At 49.8% G+C, this 23,855-nt stretch overlaps 2 protein-coding genes across 4 annotated transcripts in view; both read right to left on the minus strand.

Annotated features, from left to right (window-relative positions):
* The window catches only part of syt1a (synaptotagmin Ia), a 37,596-nt gene extending 24,294 nt beyond the window's left edge, over positions 1–13,302 (minus strand). Inside the window, exons 1-4 of one of the 3 annotated variants that reach the window (XM_049761549.2) lie at positions 10,444–13,302; positions 9,853–9,908; positions 9,507–9,777; positions 752–812 (exon numbers count right to left, since the gene is read on the minus strand). The gene's annotated coding sequence lies outside the window, so the exon portion shown is untranslated. The remainder of the gene's footprint in view (positions 1–751; positions 813–9,506; positions 9,778–9,852; positions 9,909–10,443) is intronic. The other 2 variants (XM_049761550.2, XM_068649666.1) reach the window with 2 other exon arrangements.
* Positions 13,303–13,458: 156 nt separating this feature from the next.
* Positions 13,459–23,120, minus strand: pawr (PRKC, apoptosis, WT1, regulator). Its single transcript, XM_049761556.2, has 7 exons — positions 22,951–23,120; positions 22,362–22,816; positions 15,716–15,847; positions 15,296–15,333; positions 14,353–14,452; positions 13,941–14,045; positions 13,459–13,859 (listed from the first exon to the last, which is right to left on the minus strand). The coding sequence occupies exons 2-7, from the start codon at positions 22,713–22,715 to the stop codon at positions 13,773–13,775; spliced, it is 816 nt and encodes a 271-aa protein (XP_049617513.1). The 5' UTR covers positions 22,716–22,816; positions 22,951–23,120; the 3' UTR covers positions 13,459–13,772.
* Positions 23,121–23,855: the final 735 nt, after the last annotated feature.

A 23,855-nucleotide genomic window follows, 5' to 3' on the forward strand; every position in this document is an offset into this window, starting at 1 on the left:
TAATGGAAGCCGGCCGAGGTGTTTTCCGGATGAAGGTAGCTACGCGGCGAGCGCGCACGTTGCGCATCAATCACAAATGACAGCCCCGCCCCGAGCATCACCCCGACGCGTCAGAAAGTGATAATTAGTCGTTTGTGACCCAAGCGGCAAAAGACAAAACGTCAAAAAGCTGCACCGAGACTTGACACTTGCAATTAGTTGGATTTCAGACTGGAAGGAATCAAAATACAAATGGACAAAAGACGAGCAAAATTAAAACCTAGCTTAGCATTGCTAGCGCTGCCATTCTGTTATGCATTCTCTTTTACTTGTGTGTTGTGTTGCGTTTCGAAATGGCCGTGTTGAGAATACAAATTTGTGAGTGTGGAGTATAGTTTTTAAATTTGCTTAAGTCGCTTAAAATGATCGATTTTGCGATGGCTTCCTAACTTAATCACGGCGGCCGAGCCGTCCCGCGGCGCTGAATATTACATGGCAAATCAAGGGAACGGCGGCGTACACTTGCAAATCACTCAACGGCGTCTGATTGACCGCCGAGGCCGTGCGATTTTGGCGCGCCGCGGCTTCGGTCTTGAATATTACGCTGCAAATTGGAGCTAAACTAAAATTTTCAAATCAGTGAAAAAACGGACGCAGCGTGAATGGCTGCGCGACGGCTCCGTGTTGCGTGCGGCAAATGAGATTGCCGGCCTCCGGATCTCGTTAAGGCCGAGCGACAGGACCGGGTCTGCATGTTCAATGAGCCACTCACCCGTTTGTTGACTGGGTCGGGCAGGCGGGGTCCTTCCGGTCCGGCTTCACAGAGGCCTTTGCTGTAAGACACAAAGGAAAAGCGGTTCAGGATGAAGTCGGTGCAAGGAGGGCGGGGCGCTCGTGTTTTAAATAACACTCGTTGGGCCCGAAGGCAGACGGGCCGGGCTAATTAACGCAATCAATTCCTTCTAATGAGCACGAGCGTAGGGAGAGCGATGTTCAGGGGACGTTCCCGCCACCGTTTTGAGGGTCTGACGGATGAGCTGGTCCGCTTCGAGTTTGGAAAATGAGGAATGACAATACGAGGCGTCGGCTCATCTCGGCATCTGTTGATCAGGAAGGAGCGGACGGACGGGAACAATGGCGGCCGCGCGTTCTACGCCGACCATAATATCCGGCGTGGTGATATTACACCGGGGAGGGAGGGGCTGGCGTCTTCCCATTGTCTCTTTTGGCGGGTACGAGTTCCTCGCTGCCTTCCAAGTCGACTGGCGAGCCAGGCCCGCTTGTTGGCGCTCCCTGCATGTTTGCGCTTCGTGATGAAGCCGCCGCCATACCACGAGACGACTGAGCCCGCCGTGTTTACGCAGCAAACATTACGCTGGGCTCGTTGGGACAATGGAGTCCGAGCGGGGCTTCCATTATGCCCGTCGACTTCGCTCCAGACGCGACTTTGTTTTGCGTGTGGGCCCCGCTGTCTGATAAGCAATCGTTGAGGAGTCGGGCGCTTCTCGAAGGCAATTACCGTAAAAGTGACGCCAATTAGAGGCAGACAAATGAGATAAAAACAGATGGTTGAGTCGCTTATGAGCAAAATGAAAGCTTCGGCGGGACGAGCAAGCGGAGCGCATCCAAGACTCTTTACAAAGTAGGTCACGCAAAAACCTGTTTTTTTTTTCCTGCTAAGCTAGCATAAAAGCCTTCTTAGTATTTCACCGTTCTCTCATCGGGGTATTAGCGGCGAGGCGACATGAATAATTTTGCTCGTTGGGCTGACGGGAATTAGTCACTATTTTCCATTGTTTGTTTTTTTTTAATTTAGTGGTGGAGCCGAGCCTGCCACTCAAAATTAATCTGACTTGATGTGAAAACGTGTCGTGATCGCCCCCTAAAAATAAATAATTAATCAAATAAATGAATGGGGGGGGAAAAAAGCATGCTGTGATTACACCATTGTTGTCATTTCACTAAATTAGGTGACATTAAAAGGCAAATAAAAAAGGAGGGAAGAAAAAAAAAACATTTGAGCGAATTTTGTGCATGGATGTTGCAATCAACACATGCAAATCGAAAAGTCAACATGTGACTGGAATATTATTCAATTGTGGCTTTTTGTCATGGAAAAGCAAACTAGTAGTTTAGAAATTGCCCCCCCCCATCCTTTCGGTTTATTGGAGGAGACAAGCATGACTGCACACGATGCCTCCACGGGGAGGGCGACCCACTTTACGCCTGGCATTCATCAAAAAGCCGCTTTCTTTTCAAAGTGGTCCAACTCGCAGGTGTTGGGAAGAAATCGCAGCGAGAAACCGCAAAGAGCGTTAAACAACTTGCTGGCAGTCAATTGGGCATCTAAAAATAACTTGAGCCACATGCTGCTTCACCTGCTCATCCTTTTTTTTTTTTTTTATCAAAATGGAACTCTGTGACTGTTCAAAGGACGCGTAGGTTGACATTTATCAACATTAGTCAATTTTCTCACTTTCATTCTGGCGTCACACGTAATGAAGTCGTTTTTTCCTAATGGCTTGTTTTGAAGACAATTTGCATATTTGTTGGGTGGAAATTAGCACGCTCACGCTACGAAATGTCAGTCGTACAACAAAATCTGATTTGCTTTCGGGAAAATGCTAAAAATACGCCGCTGGCCGGTCGGCCCGCGGTCGACGTTTGTGCGTCAGAAGCGGCTCGCCGGCCACCGGTTGGACTCGCTTTAATCGAGTTTGTGTGACGAGCACAAGGCCCCGAGCGCCGGGGCGCATTTGGCTGCAAAGTACACGACAATTCAATTACGCCTGCGCGCAAACCTTATTTGGGAGCGTCTGCTTTCGGCTTCAAGGAGACATACGGAAAACAGACTTTTCAATGTTTACATCCAAATTGTTGCTTCTCTGCGAGCTCCGACGTCAGAGTGCTCGTTCTGTTGCCGTGTTTACGTTTCATCAAAAAGAGGCTCAAAAAGTATGGGGGGTGAAAAAAAAAAAAAAGATTGCTCGCAAATCGGCAATCTTCGGCTTCAAAAGCTCCATTTCAAAATGGAAACATCAAAGTTAGCCAGGTGGACTTCTTTCTTTCACAGGAGCCCGTTGGTTATTCCAGCGAGCGTCACGTTTTGACCTTTCCCGCCTCATTAAAAGAGTCGCCGCCGCCGCCGCCCGGTCATCAAATCTGACAAAAAAGCAGAGCGACATCGTGACGGCTCCAGCCGACATGTCAAGACCACGTCGCTTCCCCTTTTCGGATTTCTCCTTTGATGGCAAGAAGAGAAAAAAAAAAGCAGCCGATGAATGAGAGAGCTTGGGCCGGAGGTTAATGGCCGCCAATCAAAGTGGTCCAAGTCTCTGTGATGGAACCAAAAAGGTGCCTCGCCCGGTGGGTCACACCGACATGGCCGTTATTTCCCCAAACGTTCCGCCTGCCTACTTAGCCGCTCGCTCATTATCCAAGCTCAGCTGGGAGCTCATTTAAAGAGGAACATTTGCTTCATTGGGTAAGCAGAGCTGCAGCGTTACAAATACGAGGGGGGGGGGGGCTCCTAGATTGGCAGGGTGTCCTCGCAGCAGCCGGCGCTAAGTGTTATGGAGAGCAAAAAAAAAAAAAAAAAAAAGAGCTGAGTGCAATCAGCCTCGGCTCTCCTCAATTGTAATTCTGCCGTGTCCTGCGCCCAACGGCATGCAAATGTAATTTATGCGGCGCCGGCCACCCAGCCGAAACATTTGCATGCGGAAATGAGAGGGCTGAGATGGAAGGAGGGCTTGCTACTGTACCCGCAAGATGCTTTGCATTTCTTTTGAAGCCTCCACGGGACAGCTCGGGCTGACGAGCTAGCAAGTAAGCGTGTGATTCCAGTGGTTTCCAACAAACAACAAGGATTTGCTGCAAAGTTTCTTGCAACTATTAATCGACAAATATTAGCTCCGTATCTAATGGAGCGAGATTCTGCAGGCTGGCAAAGTTCTCGTGTCAACAGATCGACTGTGTTCAACTTGACTTTGTTCCACTTGGCTAGCGCATTTGAATGCATTTAGCGCCGCGCCTCGGGCGCCGCTGCATGTCCGTTCCACTTATTTGCTTAAAACGAGACACTCTGCCTAAAATGATATACAAATAAAGGATTATAAATAATCGTTAGGGATTGTTGCCGGGAGCCACGTCAGCCATGATGGAGGTCACAAATACAGATGTGCACCCGCGCTGTCACCTTTGAAACGCATTGACGGGAGATTGATATCGCCGATCGAGCGGCCGGCGGGAAAGGTTGACGCCAAGACCGATGAGGGAAAAAGTCGAGCTGTGATCGACGGCGTGACAAATACGGCGAAATTTAGGTCAAAGCCGAGTTAGCGCCGCCGAGCCGAGCCAGAAGTCCGCCGCCGACTCTCCAGATGAGCGCCTGCCTGATTCGAGCTCCCTCCCATTTCCCCGGGGAGCGACAACAGCTGGCCGAGACGCGTTTATTACTTACACATTATGCCCGAGCGGCGGCCATTATCATCACGGGAATCCATCATTTCAAAAATGGAAAACAAAGGAACCAAAATCAAGATTTTGCCTGAATGACATTGGAGCTTCTACACAAGTGCGCTGACTAACAGATGCCAGCCGATAGCTAGTTAGCGTTAGCGTAGCTTACTCCCCCAGGATTTTTCTGAAAGTGACTTATGGTCAACGGGAGATCTTGGTGAGTGCAAAGGGCAAACGGAGGATGGGTCTTAAGACTCAAAAGAGACCGGCGGCTGGGCCCAGGAATGGACCGCGCTCACTTTCATCACCGCCGCCGCCGCCGGCTGCCAAATGTTTGCATTGCCTGCTGCCCTTTTTAATTATTAACACGCTTGTTATGCCACCGTTTGCCCACCGCCTGACGCGCAATAAATATTCCATCGAGTTCCTCATCTGCGTGCCAATAAGCGTTTCAATAAACTAGCGGAACGGGTCGCTCGTAAACACGACTCGGCGCTCGACGGCAAAATAAAGCAGTCGAGAGGTTAATATTGCCACGCCATTTTTTTTTTTTTGCCCTCCATATCCACTTTGACGGTCTTCGAAGAGGGTCGGCGCTCGGCGCACGTCTCCCATCGAGGCCGATTAGCCGGACGGCTCGGGACGTTGTGCGAGCCGTCCGCTCGGCTTCTATTAGGCGTGCTTATTTGGCCCCGGCTTGTGTTTGGAGCACGCCTGCTTGTTGTTCAATACACGCCATTAGCGCTAAGTGAGGCGAATGGATGCAGACACGCTGCGTGCGTGCGCACACGCTGAGCCCAGCCGCGCGCCGTCAAACGTTTGCTTAACGTCAACGGGCCAAACGCGACTCGGCATGACGTGATTTGTTTAGCGGATCCGCCGGATCCATACGCTCTGATCGCTGGCGATAATGGCCCAAGCCCGTTAGCTGGCTCGTGGAAATGAGGCAATTTTGCTTATTTGAGACTAATGTGATTTTCTGAAGAATTCCACGCTCACAAAAATATTTCAGAGACGGTAAGAATTATGTTTTGTACAACGAGTGAATTCTAAATTGCCCCGTACTTTTCTTCCTCCTTTGGCCGCAATCCTGAGCAGCTTGTTAAAAAAATGAGCTCCTCGTTAGCTAAGAAAAAAGTACTTTTCCTCAGGTCTTATCGTTGCACCTCAAGGTGACCTTGAACCCTGGGAAAATCTATGGCGGGCGTCTGAGTGCCTCAATTCAGCGCGACCGCAGATAACACTTGTACGCCGCGCTGCTAAGTGGAGAAGATCGATGCGCTCACGTATGGATTCTGGAGGGGAAGGGGGCGTGTCGGGGAGCAGATAAAAAGCCAATCTGAGCCGCGCAGTCGCCGGCTAGCAAATCAAAGTTAGAACTGTAGAGTCATACGTATAGTCCAAACCGCTTTTCAAAAGTCAAGTTGCTTGACGCCAGATGAAAGCTAGTCGTTGTAAAAGGCGCTTGGCTATGTCAAATATTAGCTAACAACCGAGCGAGCGAGCGAGCGACAATCATCAGAAAACCTTCCATTGTTGCTGGAGATTATCCAAAGCGCTTGGAGCGATTTTTGTGTCGGCTAACCCATCCGGGGACACAATCGGAAATTTGCGAGGTGAAGCGGAACCGCATTGATGTGGGCCGGTCGAGCTCATTAGCGGCGCGGTGAATAGCGGTCGCACCTGACTCGCGTTTCATTTCACTTTTTACGCCTAATGAACATTGGGCGGAACGGGCCCCGGAAAATCATTTGACGGCGGATGAAACCAGGACGGGATGCTTTTATTTGGGCTTTTGTTTTGTTTTTTAGCGATTCCACGGGTGTGCATTTGGCTTTTGTTTGTTGCAGCAGACAGAGTTGTCATGGAAATGCAGCATTTGAAAGGTGCTGATTCATGTGTGCACATTTTGGCCTGTGAAGATGTGGGGAAAGCGAGTGATAGCGTGAAGGTCGTCTCCGTAGGGGGCCGGGGGGTGCACTTGAAAATGCACGCCCTTGAAATTCAGCTCGGCGCGCAGGCGGAAAATGGAAATGTTGACATTTTTCCGGGGGCCGCGGGGTTTTTAGCCTGCGGCTTTGCGAGCCCGTTTGGAATGACGCCGGCGCCGTCCTATTATTCGCCGATTGATAATTGATGGCTACATTCTAATTGTTTCCATAATTGACTCAACATTGTGCGCGCCGGCAGCTTTTGTTCTGCCGCCGAGCAACCGCGACACGTCGGATAAAATGAACACCGAGATGACACCAGACCGGCGATGATGCCTTTTTTTTTTTGATCGTGCGTCATGAATCCCTGCACGCTGACATTTTTGATGGCACGGCAGATTTTAGCTTTTCATCCCGACGGCCGAGCTGACTCGATTTATCGGTGTCGGCAATTTGAAGCGAGACGCTGGTGCAAGGGAGTCGGGAAGTATACAGTAAAATTAATTTTTTGCATTCATACTTTGTGGCTCCAAAAAAGGCCATAAGATTCTTAAAGCGGAAGTCAAACAGCCAAGTGAGCAGCTCCAGAATTTCTTTCGATGCTAGTGATGGCCATGACGAATGCTGACAGGTGTATTATTTTTTTTTTCTTCCCCTCCACAACCAAGTGCACTCAACGCGGCACTCGTCTTTTCGACTTGGCCATGTCAATCTAGCGCCGAGAAGAGGAAGAAGATAAGAAGGCGTGTAAACAGCCGCTTGCTCCGAGCTGACCCCGAAGCCGAAGATGCTGCAGTGAGTCGCCGTGTTTGCCTGCGACGTGGCGAGTCAAAGAGGGGGCGAGACGCGGCGGGTGCCATCATGTTTTGTTTTTTTTTTTTTAACCACCCAAGTCTAATCAATCCATGTGGATGACTGAAGGCCATTTACCATTTCCTCGTCAACGGCGGCAAACGGCGTAAGGAGATTGCCGCTTATCAGGCAATCAGCAAAAGCCCCGAGCCGATGCAAAGTCACTCGGCTCGCCTCATTTGCATACGCAATTAGCGTCGGCTTCCGGGGACGCGCTTGATTGACAGCGGCCGCCTCTGATTGGCCCCGCTTTTTCAATCAGCAAAAATCTTCGACAGGCTACACAAATCACGCCAGCACTGTGGGAGCTGCTTGAAAAAAAAAAAAAAAAGTGTGACTTTTTCCCCTACAAATTTTTTTTTGGGACTAAAACTAACCTTTTGGCCTATTTTTTTTTTTTTTTTAAATTCTTTAATCTGTCTTTTTCAACAAAATAGATCTTGAGACGCTAACCATTTTTTGGTCTCTCTTTTCAAGATCACGCGCGTGTGGGAGGGGTGCACGTGATTGACGGGCCGGCTCGTCGTCGCCAACGTTTGAAGATGTTGGCGCCGCGTCGCAGTCAGGCGCGAGGCTGATTAGAAAGTGGAGCGCAATCTCTTCCTGGCGCCGTCAAGGTAACACGCTCATTTAGGAGATAAGAAGCGATGCTGAATTTTGCGCGCTTATCAGCTCGCCGGCTCCTTAGCACAACAGTAAATAAGGCGGCGTGAAAATGGCAAGTTGTGCCCAAGGCCGGGCCGGGCCGAGCCGGGCGCTAGCTGTGAATCTCGAGATGCTTGATATCAAACGCAAGCAGATTACGCCTTATTAGCCCGAGCGCCCTGCTAATAAGTGTTTTGCCGTCAAACTGGGTGGACATGTTTGGGATGAAAACGCATCTGGCTGCCCCAAAAAAAAAAAAAAAGAAAAAACGAGCTGGACAATCCCGACCCGGCTACAGAAAAGGGAGGCGGGGAGGCAGCGGCACGGCGCGGCTGGCATGACAACCCACAGCCCGGCGGGAGACTTGGTTGCCATGGCGACAAACAAGGATGTTCACATCGGAGGCAAGTTTGAGCGGCCGGCGGCACGCTGGTACGATCACAACAGAGTTGACTTTCAGAAGCGGCCGTGTACAGCGATATTCCAGAACGTGTGATATTTCCACGCTTTTGAATGGGTGCGCAGGCCAATCGCTCATCTTCTAATAAACGCACACGCCGTCTCAGGATATTAAAGAAATGCGCTGGGCCCACAAGCAATTTCCTCTTAAGGAAGATGCTCAAATGACAGCTGCTAAGAAAGCGCCAGCGGCACTACTTATGTGGGAAGCGGGGAATTTCCACAACAGCGCTGGCTTGCGTGGGGAGTGGACATTTATAGACAAATACCTCATCTAGTTTTTTCCTCTTAAATTTCCAATGGTGAAAATGGAATAATTTCATCCATATCAAATATTTGATCCTTGCCAAGTGCATCAATTTCGCCAAGTGAGACATTTCTGCTTGACTGGCAGACAGCTTTACTCAAATAAATCTTACATTTGGGATATCTGGGATGTTATTTTTGCACGGTCGCCGCCCTCCCGTCTCCAAGAACGTCAACACAGGCATAGTCTGGGAGAGGGGAGGGGCGGGGTCAGCGCCGGGCTCCGGACGCTCTTTTGCGTCCGTCACCTGGTAACGCTGGGCCAGCGGGGAGCTTCCTGGTTAATGTATTCCCGAGGCTGGCGGTAAACAGCTGCACCTGGACAGCGTTCCTCCCTCCCTCCTCCTCCTCCTCATCTTCTCTCGGCTCCCCGTCGAGATGTTGCATCATCTCAAGAGGAGCAAGAGGGCGTTCCGGGAAGGAGGCAGGGAGAAGTCATTAAGCGAGTGGACTTTGAAACGCAAAAGTTCAAGCGCTTTTGTGCGTAATAGCCGTCGACTCGACTCGGGCACAGGAGGACCACGACTCGCTACGACACCTTCAAAAGTGAAAACTACACTCGAGTCGCTCGTGCGGGCAAAAAGTACAGTAGAATCGACAGAGCATTTCCTGGGAAAAGCACCAAAAAAAGACAAGAAGACAATTTGATGGGATTGAGGAGATGAAAGCTGCCCTCCCCCTCCTCCCTCCCTCCCTCTCCATTCATCCACCCGACCCACCCACACAGCAACACCGTGGTTTCCCCTCGCAACCAGAGACGACCGCACGCACACAAAACAACACCGGTCGGGAAAACAAGCCAATGGGGATGGAACCTTCCACGAGTTCCTGCGCAGAGGGAGGGGGAAAAAAAAAAGGAGTGGTCGCTGCTCTTACCTGACAGATGGCGGTGAGCGCACCTTCCTTGTGGGGAGGCGGAGGCATCTGGAGTTGGAGAGGCAGCAATGCGCCGAGATGGGACACGAGCGAGAGAGGGAGGGCGGGCAATTCGGAGGCGGAGCTTGGATGATGATCTGTCGCCGGCGACGATGATGACGACACTCGGGGAACGGTTCCTCGGAATCCCTCCAGCATCCCGTGGCAGCGAGCGCTCAGCCGTGATTGGTTGCAGGAGCAGGATGTGAGAGTCCCCCGACCCCTCCCTCACCTGTCATAGCAGACTTGTAAGAACATGTCTGTGAGGCCAAGGCTCATTTCTCCAGAGAAGCAACAGAAAAACCACCTGCAAGGTCGTTGCATCACCATGGTGACCTGGAAAGCTGCAAAATGGCAACCACACTAAAAAAAAAAAGTCAATCAACATCGTGTTAGGAGACTTATGTACCTAACGAACTAGTCAGATGAAGAAGCAACATCAATTACGTAATACAGTAAACACAATATTCAATATTTTACAACTATTGTACAACGTACAATGATGGCTTGTGGCAGCTAACGACTGTAAGAAAACAAAATTGTCACAGCGCTCTGAAAGGTCAGGCAGCTCTGTAGCCACAGTGAAATAATCAATTGACTATTTATAGCAACACAACATTTGCAGTCGTAACAATGTGCTCGGACGGCAGTTTTGCACTCGGCTTGACGCAAAGGTTAGCAAGAGACGAGCCCGCACAAAAAGTGACCATGACATAGCTTATACGTCAAAAGAAAAACATTCGGCATTTGTTATATTTCATGGTATAGGAAAAACGATTTAAAAAAATGAAGCCATCATCACCGTGACATCAAGCCCAATGACACTTTAATTACATTTGCAAAATAATGAGGCAATCAATCATGAGGGAATCAGGCAAACTTGATTAGCGTAACTTACCTTCGAACAAAGTTCCACGGCGAAAGGAGTGTAAACAAAGATCAAAAGGCATATCCACGTTGATTATTATTTATAACATATGAACTTTAAACGTCAAGAAAATAGCAAAAGACGTTAATTGAGTCCACGCTGTACTTACTGTACGACACTTGTACGTCCGCCATTTTGGAATCTCCACATCGGAAATTGGACGCTTGGTGCGCATGCGCACCAACGCTTGTACGGCAAATCATGGACAAACAACATAACCGCGCATTTTGTATTATGCATCGTATATTTCAAAAGATAGTGTAAAAGGCACAAGCAATACAAACAGAACAATGTCATGTGCAGAAATTTCGTGGGGAATTACTGTTACCTCTTCTCTCGCCCAACGCCATAGCATATAAGAGTTTTCTGCGAATGCAAATGACCACTTCACCTCATTTCCTAAGCCTTCTTCATGTCAGTTCAACAATAGCAGAAATACAATGCAATTCCCCCTCTAAATAAATCCAATTAACGCTGCCGCTGCTCACATTTGCGCACAAATAGAAATGACAGCATATATTTCTTTTTTTTTTTCCTAATCCCCCCAACTGCACCAGTTAATAGCTCCTATTGTCAGACCAAAAAAAAGAGTCGAGGAGATCATGAGCACATTTTCTGACTGAACAAGCAAGCGGCGATGCTATCTGGTCTGTGGTGTCAATACGGGCAGTTAGACAAACTAAGGGCCCCGGACCACCGGGGGGCCGTGAGCTGCGTTTTAGAGGGCAGGGGAAAAAAAAAATCTGTTTTCAACTACTACATGAGGGAGCAGTGTGTCAATGAAGCCAATATAAAAATAACGACGCCTCCTAGCTTGGCTCTGGGCCAACTAAAAGCTCCGATCGGATTGTGACATATCATCACAGAAATCTGATATCGCCGTACGCCGAGCGAGCGGCCTTGAGGTGATGTATCGTCACGGTGCCAACAAGATGCCTCGGGGGGGAGAATATGATGGGATGTTCCCAACAAGGTCACACAGAGGAGATAGCGGCCTGGCGGTTTGTTTTATTTAATCAGCACAAAATTCTGGAGGATTCTATCTTTTTTTTTTAAATATTCCCATTTTTCAGGAGTCAATTAGCTGGGCACGACAGTCACTCGCAAAGCCTCTCAAGGCGGAATCGTTCCATCTTTTTGTGCGCCACGCAAGGCGCATCACCTTCACTCAGCCTCATGATGTAGGGTTTATTTTTAGTCAGGCGGGGTCACGTGACACGCAGAGTGCAGCTGGAGGCGAGCGCGGTAACGCACCGTGCGGCTCCAGGTTGCCGACCCACGTGTACCTAATGTTATGACGGCAGAGAAAGAATTTTTGGCTGCTAATTATGCGCTGCGGTGATGACCACGTGCGCCAAACAAAAGCGGCAACATTTAAATAGCCGAAAGCCATTTTATCCCATTTAAAGTGAATATTTTTGTTCCACTATCCTCATAAAAATCATAATGGAAAAAAAAGTGCAATCTTATTTCCTTCATCCACCCGCTGCCGCCGCCAAATAAGTCGGGAGGAGCGAGAGCGCGAGTGTCATTACGCGTCCATCTATGCTCGTTATGCCGCCACTAATGGAGCGAGGGGGGGGGGGGGCATTATGCAAAGCCACCAGGAGAAAAATAGGCTTGACGAGACCACCTCACGCTTTCATGTCTTAATGACACCAGGCTGAAAAGATGCAGCTGCGTTGGAATTTGTTAATTTTTAGGTATAAATGATCTTTTTGAAAAATGATTTCTAAATTTGGAACGAATACTTAAATTGACTGTGTATTTCTACCGCACCATTGTTTTTGCATGTGTGGACGATTTGGGGCGGGTGACCTCCACGTGACGCCGCTCGCGCACGTCTCGTCGGCCATTTTGCGTAGTAGCCTAAGAGCAGCTGACAGATGGTTGCCCGTCTGGGCCCGCCGTGTGTTGACGCGGCGGCATGCTGACTGGGCACGACGACGACGGCGGCGGGAGGAGAAAGATGGCTGTGGCGTCATGGCAACGGCGGAGTGACCTTCACGGCCGAAGCTCCCCGCTCGGCTCGGACTTTGTGAGTCATCCGCCGGCGCCGCCGTGTTCAAGCTCTTCTGTGGAAAAACAAAAGCGACAAGTTCGTGGTGGCGAGGGGGCACCAGAAGAAAAAAGTCACACAATTTCATTCCTCGGCACTTTCTTGACTCGCTGGATTATTTGGAGTGGTGGTGTTTCTATTTACTCGTGTGATTCATCTTTTTGGGATCATTCCCACTTGTCATGTTTATTTTCATTGTGGATGGATTACTCCGAGCTCTATTTCAACTCTGGCCCTTTCTTGCGATTCATCAGCGGTACCAAAACCCGGGCTCGGATGACAAACGCTCGCGTGCGCGTGCGTGTCAAAAACGTATCGATCGGGGTATGCCGTTGCTGTGGAAACGCGGGGAAGACATCAAAAGGAGGCAATGACTCAAATCCCGCCGGAGCGTCCGGCCACTCGAGCGTGTCGAACCGCTAAGAAGCTTTCCGTCTGATTCAGTGTCAATTCTAACGCGGACATTTGGCTCTCCATTTCTCAAAAGGATGAAGCGGAAAACGGCGGCCACCCAAAAACAGTAGTAGAGTGAGTAGACGCTCCGAGCGCCTTCTAATCTGCTCGTTTGACCTCCCGATTGGCTTCAGATTGAGGAGATTGGTCGCGGGATGAAATATGGCCGACCTTGCTCAGTGACAAGATAAGGGCGGCCTATCGCAAGACATCGCCGCTAGCTGCTTTTGGGGTTTCGCCCTGGAAGCTTTTCCACCGACCTGCTCCTGCATGGGAAATTGCGTGGCGTCGCCATTTTGTCATTACCAGAGATTAGATGATGGCGCTTTCAAATCGGATGATTGGCAGGCGGACTCGTCTCACCTCTGAGTGTTTGTGTGTGCGTCGCCGCAACCCGGCCGCCGCCTTGCATTAGCAAGCGAGCGGCGCTATCATCTCATCCAATTAGACGTAATGAACACAAGCGAGGCGACTGAGGGGAGATAATCAAAGTTTTATTAAACGACTGCATCTTCTGTACACGTAGGTATATGCATACTGCAATGCTAAACCCTTCTTACAAAAAAAATCTAAAGCATTACAAAAGACAAAGAATCGGCGAGCTCGTTCCCTTGGACGATGCGTCCAAAGCCCCTCGCTTCATTTTATTTCTTCCTCCAAAGCGTAAAAAGTGATACGGCTTTTTTTTTTTTTTTAAAGCACATTCCTTACATGTCCATCTGAATGCTCCTTATATACAAGATGATTTACATTAAATACGCATGGGGTGGAGGAAAGGTGGCAGCTTCTACCTGGTCAGCTGACCCACCACCTTCAGCAGAGTTTTGTTCTCCTGCTTCAGCTGCTCGTTCTCGTCTTCAATGTCGTCCAGGTCCTGCCGGGACGACACGGTGACATTTCCCACTTGAATCGAAGCCGTGAACCCGTTTAGGCGGCCAATGAGAGCGGGACTCACCCGGTAAAGCAGGTCCATCTCCTCTTTGAGCTTGTCAATCAGGTCGTCTTTGTCCTGCTGGGCCTTCAGCAGCCTGCTCCTCTCCTGCCGCTCGTGGGCCAGTTCCTGGAGGAGAAAAAAAAAAAAAGGCTTTGCTCATTCACAATAGCAATTTGTCCTCCCCACTGCAGATGAGTGCTAATCCGCTTCCATGGCAACCAAGAACATAACCGCCATATAGATATGGAGACATAAAAGCAAGCCTGGGCTTTGAAGGGTTCAATGCGCCGCTCGTTTGGACAAGTGCCGCCCCGACCCGAGCCAAGCTTGATCAAAAGACACTCGAACCATCGAGAAAATGTCATCATCGTCGTCATCCTTGTGTGTGTGTGTGATTCCAGACACTCGGTGTTGGTGCCTCGCCGCGTCCTACCTGCTCCAGCTCCTCCAGCCGTTTCTCCAGACTTGCCGGCGCGGCGTCTCTGACGTGGTGGCCGTGGCGATGCCGGCTCTCCTCGTCCATGCTGCTGCAGCTGTGCCCACACACACATACGCACACAGACACACACAATAGGGTGAGCGCACCTGCTGCTTGAATGCCATTCCTTTCATGAAAGGCGTGAATCACAAAGTGGTGAAAGGAACAGGTGAGGGAGGGGGGGGGCGTTCAATGAGGCGAGCGTTATCGCCTTTGTCCAAGAGCTTTGCCATGAAGCAATCCTTGGCATATCGGGACGGCCGAGCGAGAGGGGCGGAAGGTTCATTTTATGACCATTGCCTCCAAAGTCAACAATACTGCAAACAAGAGCCGCCGCTCAATGTGGATCTATTTCCACAGCGAAACGATAACGTCAAGAGATTTTTTTTGCTTCCATTCATTGTGCAACTCCTTCTAGTGTGCGCACCTTGGCCACCAGGGGGCAGTATAATAGAGACCAATGCTCCTGTTTATGCCTTTTTGCATTGTACTTTGACATCTGACTTTTCATGTTGACATTTGACTAATTACTATGGATTTATTTATGCAATTTGGCTGCTTACTATATTGCCCGACGTCAATTTGCCCACGCTCGTTTCTTTCTCGGCCTTGCAATTCTTGCTGCTGCTGCTGCTGCTGCTGTTCACGCTGTCATTTCATCAAATGTCAAAGCAATCTGGACTCCAGTGAACTGGCGCATTTGTCCGGCCCAAACCTTTCCAAGCACATCAATTGCTCCCGGCGCTCCCGGTGAGAGGGTCGGGGTGAGCGAGGGGGGGTGGGGGGGGGGGGGACGAGGCGGGGGTTCCAGATGGCGCCATGTCAACTGACTCTCAAAGCGGCCATCGGGTAAAAAAAAAAAAAAATCAACAGAGGAAAAAAAACCAAACCCTCTTACCTTTTGGTGCGGCTATTCACAGATCTTGCCAGGTTCTCCTGAAATTAGAAACAAAACATGAGCTGAAGCAGCTTTTGTGAGGCTAACACCATTTGCAAAAACAGTTCCTGAACGGGAACAATGAGAGACAAGCAAGTCATCAAGACGGGCTCAGGGAAAAAAAAAAAAAGTGATGAGTGTCCATCAGCGCGGCGGACACTTCATTCCTCATTCTCGGGGTGACGGCTGCGCCGCATGACGACAAATAAATAGAAACCCGGAGACAAATCTCAGCGCTAGCTCAAAGTGGCACCGATGACTTCTTGATGTGCCTCCGGCGCAGCGGCGCGTCACGCCAGCCGGCCATTTACGCTGATCGATGAAGGGGCGCTTAAGTATGAGCTCCTCTCGTCAGAAGCCATTTCATATTTGCTGACTTACCGGCGAAAGCCCGCTGGCCGGGTCTGCCGTCATGGCCTCGTTCTGGAAGGTGTTGGCCAGGACCAGCTGCTCCTCCTCCTCCTCCCGCTCGTCTTTATCGGCGCCGTCGTCGTCGTCCAGCTCATCCAAGCTCTGGCGGAAAGAAGATAGAAGAAGAATGAGGACACGGGAGCCGTGAGGAGAACTCAGCAGAGCGCCGAAGCAAAGCGGCGGCCCGAGATAACCTGCGCTTCTAATCCTCTTAAGACATCGGAAGTGAGGAGCAGCGGGGAGTTCCGTCCACTTTCCAAACCTTAGAGATCACCAGAATATCACTTGGAATAACACTGGAATGGAGTCGGAAGGAAAAGATTGGACGCTTCTGAGAATGAAATAATTGTTTCATTTGTGCTTTCAAATTCAAAGAAATGTTTCCGCAAACGGCTGCTAAAAATAGCTTTCTGGCCAATGAAGTCATTTGCGAGGCCTTTCCTGCCAAATGCTTTATCACGTCTCCTCGGGGACGTCTCCGAGCTCCTTCTGGCTCTCACAGCCTCTGAACTTCTCGATCGAGTCTCAAAGTTGACTTTGGACCAGGCGGCGCCTCCAAAACGCCTCGCAACCATAAAAGGGATCTTTTGGTCAGCGATGTCATCACGTGCGGCGCGAGATGGACGGCAGACAGAAGTTGCGGGGTGACACGATCCAGAACCCCCCCGACAGCTTCCTGTTTATGACAAGCGGCAGGATTCTTCAAAGCTTCGGCGAAAAAATAAAGAAATAAAGAATCTTGTTGTTTTTCATGGGCTGTAAATAAAAACAGCCGTCGGCAAGTGCGCGACATGTGCTTTGGACCAGAACCGGCGATTTTAAGACAGCATCGCGTGGCACCACATCTGCTTTGGATAAAGCCAATCTCGTTGTTACATAAGCGTCTGGCTTTTGTTTTGGAGCGCCGACATCCCGTCCATTTATCAGCCAGCGGTTGGAATGTTAGCGTTTGATCCGCTCCGCGTGCGGTGAGCCTAATTCAGGCAAAGAGAAAGCGGATCGGGATGGTTTTCACGTCTTTGTTTTGTGAGCGCAGAGCTGCCCGAGCTGCTCCGGAGGCCCGTGGGCTTGACAGGAAGTGCTCCTGTGTTTTGTCTGACCTCCAATCTTGTTTTCACGTCTTCCTTTCTGCTCCGAGGTCTTTTTTTCTTTTTCCCTAGCTGTCGGCCCGAAGCGGATATTCTCAAAACATTTGGAGTGGATGAGAAGTCGCTGAACCGGTTTGCTTTCGGGGCGAGGAAGGATTTGAAAAGCCACGGAATGTCATGCAAAGAAAGGATGAAGTGGTAGCAGCAGAAAAAAGTGGCTACATCTGGCGGCTAAGCCCGGACCGGCAAAGGCTCGCCCCCCCCCCCCCCCCCCCCCCCCCCCGCCCCCCCCAAACTGGTCTTCAAGTGAACTTTATAAACGTCTGCCAGCGAGCGGCCTTGGACTCTCCCGTCCGAACGTGTTTGTGTCACCTCGGCCTGAAGTCAAACGTATTTAACTTGCGCTGTCACTGACCTTCCTTCTCTTTGGCCCCAAACATTGCAAAACGTTGCTCGGAACATTTCGCCGGCAACTCTCTCTCTCTCTCTCGCGTAATTGCCGTCTCGGAATCCAAGGAAGAAAGAGATTCGATGAGCAAAAAAGCCAGAAATGTCGGCTGCCTCGACAGCGCAAAAAAAAAAAGATGAATCACCTCCGGAAGGTTTTGAGCGTTCGCGTTGCAAAAGCGGCCCCCCTGTCGAGAGGTTCTGCCGCTTGGCGACGCGCCTGCGCCCGATTATGAAGACACCCGCCGAGCCAGCGACTGATTACGGGGATGGGGAAGACAGCTGTTGAGAAAACAAAATGGCAGCACTGGCGGCCTCAGGCCACCTGGTGGCGCTGTTAGGAAATAAACAACAAGTTTCATCTATTTTAAGAAGCTAATTTAGAACTTTCAAACAGTAGATTGAAGGTTGACTTTTGGCTCACTCACAGTTGAATTTTTCTCAATCATTGACGAGAAATGAAATGGCAGCAAAAAAATGAGACAATGTCCACATTGGAGCCAGTCAGCCATTTTCCTTGGCTGCTGTCACGTGACTCATTAGTGTGACAAAGTCTCTTGCATGAACGGGAGCTGGCGTGCTAAATTTGGCGCTCCCTGAGAGAGTCTGCAACGACGAGGGAAGAGCATTGGCTACGTTTAGCGTAGCGCTGAAATGTAGGAAAGCACAAACAGGTCGTGACGTGCGTTACAACGTACAGCTAGCCGCCCGCCCGACCGGTCGGGCGCTCGCTCGGGGCCGCCTTTGCTCGAGGCCCTGTCATGTTGATCGCCGGTGACTACGTGCCCGCTTTGAGCACGCTAGCCAAAAAGCCAATGCGGCGTTATTATTATGATCAAACAAGAGCAAAGTGGCCCCTCCAGACCAGGAATGCACCATCACCCCCTGAAAAATGTGCGGATGGAAAATAAATCTGCTTTCCGTGGAAGCGGCAGTGAACGTATATCATCCGTACGTGGAAAGAGAAGCACAGAGAGGCTCGCTGGAGGGAAAGGTAATCCTCGTGCCGAGGCCATCCTACTTTCAATATGAGAGGAATGCCAATGAAGTGCCCGTTGATCCCGGCCGGCGAGATTTAACCCGCGGGAGGGGCAGATGCTGACATTTGGCTTGAGAAGCAAAACAGGTAAAAGGGGGGGGGGGGTTCAATCCAAAATGGCGACGGCGATACTGGCAAAGCAACAAATGATCCAATCAAGGTGGAAATGAAGAAACGCGGCGAGACAAACGGAGCACAGATGTCACCGGCGGCCTCTTTTGACTGCTTCATTTCATTTCCTGCGTGTCTGCTGCACTCCAGCGCTAACAAACAATTAGCTCACATTAGGCCAGATGTGAAATAAGCTCTTTGATTCCATGCCCGGAAATTGAATAAGTGCTGCTTAACGCATCAATCCGCTGTGCCCGTTTCAAACAAGCTCATTAGCTTCATAAAAAGCCAATTAACTGGAGGCCTGTGGGGGGGGGGGTATTAAACGACGGCATAGAGACGCACTTTGACCCCCGGCCGAGTCGATCATTCACAGCTGCTCGTGTCAACAAACAACCACGCTAGCTTGGAATTAGCCTGCGTTGCTAGCGGAAAGTGCGCATGCAACAATTTCATCTGAAATGAACGATTCCAGTTCCAAAGTATTTGTTTGGGAAGTTGTGCGAGAAGGCGGCGCTTGTCGCCGAGCTCCCGACATTCTTTCAGCTTTTGCCCGAAAGAGGAAGGCAATCGAGCGTAACGCCGCACTTCCTGTTTACACGCAGATGCCGACTCAGCGGCCTTCTCGGAATCTCGCTTAGTGACAGCCACCGTCGACCGTGGAGAAGCGGCGACTCCATTTCCTTCTCCCTTCACGATGGGAATGTTGTGACTCAGCCGCTGATCCGTGCCAAAGCGTAGCAGGGAGAACAATAGGTCACAGGCGATCTGGTAAAACATGTTTGATGCGCAACGTGCAGGAGGCGGGGCCAAACCGACGCACCGAGATTAAGGCTGCGGTGTAAACATCGAAAAGTTATTATTATCAATTTCTTCTGGCTTCCTTGGGAGCTCTTGAGCAGCTGTGTGGAAAACAAAATAAAAAAGAAACGCTCCCGTTTGTTTGGACGGCGAGGCCCGCAGCTTAGCACGTTTCCTCCGCACACTTTCCCTTTTCCGCTTTATTTTGGATTCCCTTTCTGGACGGGCTGCCCGATTTTGAGTGAAGTGGAATTTTCCTAATCAACCTCTTTTGTGTGGCACGTGACGACCGTGCCAAAGGTGCATGCTAACTATGCTAAAATGCTAACTCATCACGCACGCTCTTCAAGTGGCCACCTGTGTGGCTCTTTTCCATCTCGTTTGCCGCTGAAAGAATGTGAACCTGAAGATGCGAGGGTCAACCGCGTTTGTTATTCATGAGAAGGCCGGCTACGGAATAATCATCTGCTTCAGAAGAATAGGTCGACGTCGGCGACCCCCCCCCCAGGGCGGCCTGCACGTCGGTCGCAAAGAAAAGCTTGGGATTGAGAGCGAGAGAGAAAGTGAGCGAGCGAGAGTTTTGTTCTGTAATGGACATCCTTGGAAGAAGCCCAAGCACTCATCAGGCTGTGTGGGAGGAAGACAAAGCCCACGGAGGGAAGGAATGTGCGCTCGGGCGGCAGCGGAAAGGCCAAAGCCCGGCTTAAGAAGACAATCCTGAATTGTAGCGCGCGCCACCACCGCCGAGGCTGCTTGAAAAACATTTGGACACGCTCGGGAGAGAATAACAAAACAAAAAATAATGGCGGAACTTCAGACGTCGAGCGCCTTTATCCAGTCGTGTCGTAATTGGGCTCTCGGTTCTTAATTGGAGGCTATCGTATCGCTTTGAATCGAAATTGGACTCGTATCGGGATTTGGATCAACTGAGACTGAATCGTATCAATGTGCCTCGTTGTCAAATGACAGCTGACGAGGAACGAATACGAGCGTCCCGCCGTACCGGGCGCCGCCTGTCACACGGTGCTAGGAGCGGATGATTGCGCACTTTCCCTCCGCTCGCTCGCTGGCTCGCTTCCTTCCGGCGGAGCGCTTTTTATCTCGTCTTTGAAGCATCACTCGGGGAAGGGAGCTTTGCATGCAAATGAGGCAGCCGGGCCCGATTAACGGCGCCTCGCTCGCTCCTTGGCTGAATGACGATCAAATGAGTCTTGTTCGAGCGCAGGTGGACGATGGAATCCCTGCGCCGCGCGATGGGAGGCCGCTTATGAAAAACGCAATGCACAGCACGTCCACTAGAGGCATTGTCACAAGCACGGCAGCCCATAAAAGGCATTTGAGGGCGTTCTTTTTCTTAAAACGAGTCAATTAAATATTACACAAGGCAGAGAAGTCTCGGTGCTGGTGCCGGTGGCCCAAATGTCGTTAGTCGACTGAGTGAACAGCAACAGAGCTTTTGTGTGCACGTCACGCACACATCGGCTTCCGTCACGGTGCACATCTGAGCGCCATGCAAATTTGGGACCTAATGGCGAGCTTCAAATGCTGAAGTCATTCCTTGAAAAGATTAAAAGCAAGTCACCGGCAACGCTAATGTTTGTGCAGGAAGGTCAATGGAAGGAAAAAAAAAAAAAAAGTGTGGAATGTCAACATAATTCCACTTGCCAAGTGCAAGCGGCTCCCAAAGGCCTGATGATTACGAGCCGCCTGATTGGAGCTGACTGGCAAAACCAGGAAAGGAATGTCCCACAAGCCTTCCCGCTTCCTCACCGCGTGCCCCCCCCCCCCCCCCCCCCCCCCCGACCCCCTCCCCAACCTGGACACAATGTTCCCTGATAACCACACGGAGGCGGAGAAAAGCGCCGAATGAGGTCATCAACATGCAAATGAGCCGAGTCGGGTAAGACGAGGACACGGAGAGTTGATTTGACGCCCGCCTCGTCGGGTCTGACCGATTCGCGGGTTGGCCGGTATTCCTTCCAGCACTTAACGTTAGGTCCCCGCAAAAAAAGCCGATTCAAGTTTTAAATGCGATGACGCGCTTGCTTCCTGGTGAAAGCCTTGGCGGAGGTTACTCAAAAGTGAAAATGAGAAGCGGACATTTTTGGGAGTGTGACTCAGCACCTTGTTGACACTCCACACACACACACAGACACACAAAATGGTGACGGAGAGCATCCCGTAAAATGAATGTTTTGAGCAATATTAGCTGCAAGTTTTAGCAAGATGCTAACAAGGCGTTAAAAGCAACACACCCTTCTGCACGCTAATTAACGCATTCTTTGGCCCCAATTACAATTCATACAAACGTCACACGCAATGAGGAAACTATTTTTTTTTTTTTTACAAGGTAAAGGCGGGTACCTACACTATGTCAACTTTCACTATTGGTGTCCTGATGACATAAGATAAGGAGTCAACAGATAAGGCGGGTTTTGCCAGACTCAACAGATACTTTCCAACAGAAGCAATTACGCAAGACTTCACATTTTGCCCATAAAATACGGTGAAGCCTCGTCAAAGCTGGAGCTTAAAAGCGGCGTTTTTAGATATGCAACATCATTTTGCCTTTAGAATTGTATGTTTTTGTAAATTTTAAAAAATCGTTCTCATAAAAGTACTCCCTAAATTTATTTTTGGTGCTTTTCCTATTTTTTTCTTCCTTCTTCTCCCTCCTTGGCCAACATCTGCAGGCTGCTTTCATTCCTCCAAACAACGGTAACAGATTAGAGCGGACACATGTATGGCAGGAATTTGGTGGTGGTGGGGGGGGGGGGGGGGGGGGGGAAACAACAGCTCCTTCTGGCCACAATTATTTATGGAGCCACAACACAAACGCTGGCAAGGAACACGTCTACGCAAGAGCTCGCAAATATTACCAGGAAAAGTCAAATCAATGCCAAACCTAACAATACAGCACAAATGGGATTTAGAAACATTTTTTAAAAGATGTATGTTTTCAATTACTGTGACATAGGTATTTACTGGGCATGTCAATAAAATACTGTTTGTGTCTCCGCTGAAACTTTTCAAAACATTGTATTCAGGTAGTTTTGTATAATAAATACATAAAATAATAAAGGGAGTCATTTTGTCAGGTGTTTGACGTCCAAATGTCGGTTCAACTGACCTCATTGGACGGCATGCTGACGACACCTGTTGACCTCCTCTTCTCCCTCAGCTTCCGCTTCTCGATCTGCCCTTTGCCCTTCCTGGCGCTGGGCCCGCTGCTTTTCTTCTCCTTGCTCTTCCCAGGCGACGGGCTTTCCCCGTCCCGCTCGCCGCCGTCCGACGTGCAACCATCCGGCGAGTCGCCCTTCGGGTGGCCCGAGGAGCCGCCGCCGCCGCCAGCTCCGCTACTGCTGCCAGCCCCGGAGGCGGCTGCGATGTCCCCGAGCATTTTGGCTCTCATCTTCTCCCGTTTCGCCTTCCACTCCTCCAGGAAGTCGGTAGTGGCGCTCGACTTGAAGCCGCCGGTTGCCATGCTAGTTTTTACTGGCTCGTCTTCGTCACTTGCAACAAGTTTTGACAACTTTCTACTCCCCTAAACTAGTCGCCGCATTCCTCGAGCGAGTGTCCCGAGAGCTGGTGGCATGCAGAGCGGAAGGAAGGAAGAAAAAAATAAAAAAGCCTTATTTGAGTTGTAAACGCATTAAAAAGGAATGAAAGTGAACTTTTTGCAAAAATTTAGACGACGCAAAACCTCGCTGGTGACTCACCTGCAGGTGTCAGGTTGTTGACTTCCTCAAAGTCGCACACCGGATCTTCCGACCAGGTGTGCCTGACGAGTACTCGCCTCGTCTGACTGCTCTAAGTGACTTAGTGGCGCTGTTGGAGCCGCCGCAGCTCCCTCTGCCCTCCGGAGCGGCGGCCCGAGTCCGGAAATGACCGACGATTCCCGAGTGGAGCCGAAGTGCGCTTGGGAAAGCAACAGCGCAAGACACGCTCGAATGTGACATTTAAGAGCTAATAAAGCAGTGGGAAATATGGTGATTATTTTTACATAAACGTTCGTAATAGATGAAGTGCTTGGATTTTTGTTTTCTTTGTTTTACCCTCCATGAACGTGCTACTGCTAAGATTCGCCCCATAATCCGACACAATTGCAACATCAATTATTATGATCATTAAGTAAGATATAAGTGCCCGGAATGTTTTGACTCATTTGGGCCGAGTGACTACAAAGGCAGCGCTCCCACGGTAACGGCTTAGCACCCAGCTAATCATTTTATTTGAATGAGTCATGATTCTCAGCAATGTGTGTTTTTAAAGCACAAGTTGTGCATTAATCACTATGTCCCGGAATGCAACATGAAGATATTTAAGTAATGTTGGCTGACTTTAGCATACTAAACAAGTAGCGCACAATAAACGCAAGATTATGTGAAAGAAGTCAAAATGTGCTATTTAACTTGGTGATTGGCTGATTTATTTTTTTATTGGATTTGTCCAAATTAGCACTTCACCTTTGCCCTAAATCACTGATTACCGAACATAGGCAAATCAACAAATATGTGATGAAATGCCGCCCTCTTGTGGGTGGATTAGAGCATTGCATTAGTGATTATGTGGTGGCCTGCGCGCAAATAAAATCTTTTATTCAGTACAATAAAATATATATTTT

The sequence above is a fragment of the Syngnathus scovelli genome, chromosome 22, assembly GCF_024217435.2.
Source record: "Syngnathus scovelli strain Florida chromosome 22, RoL_Ssco_1.2, whole genome shotgun sequence".
Classification (NCBI taxonomy): domain Eukaryota; kingdom Metazoa; phylum Chordata; class Actinopteri; order Syngnathiformes; family Syngnathidae; genus Syngnathus; species Syngnathus scovelli.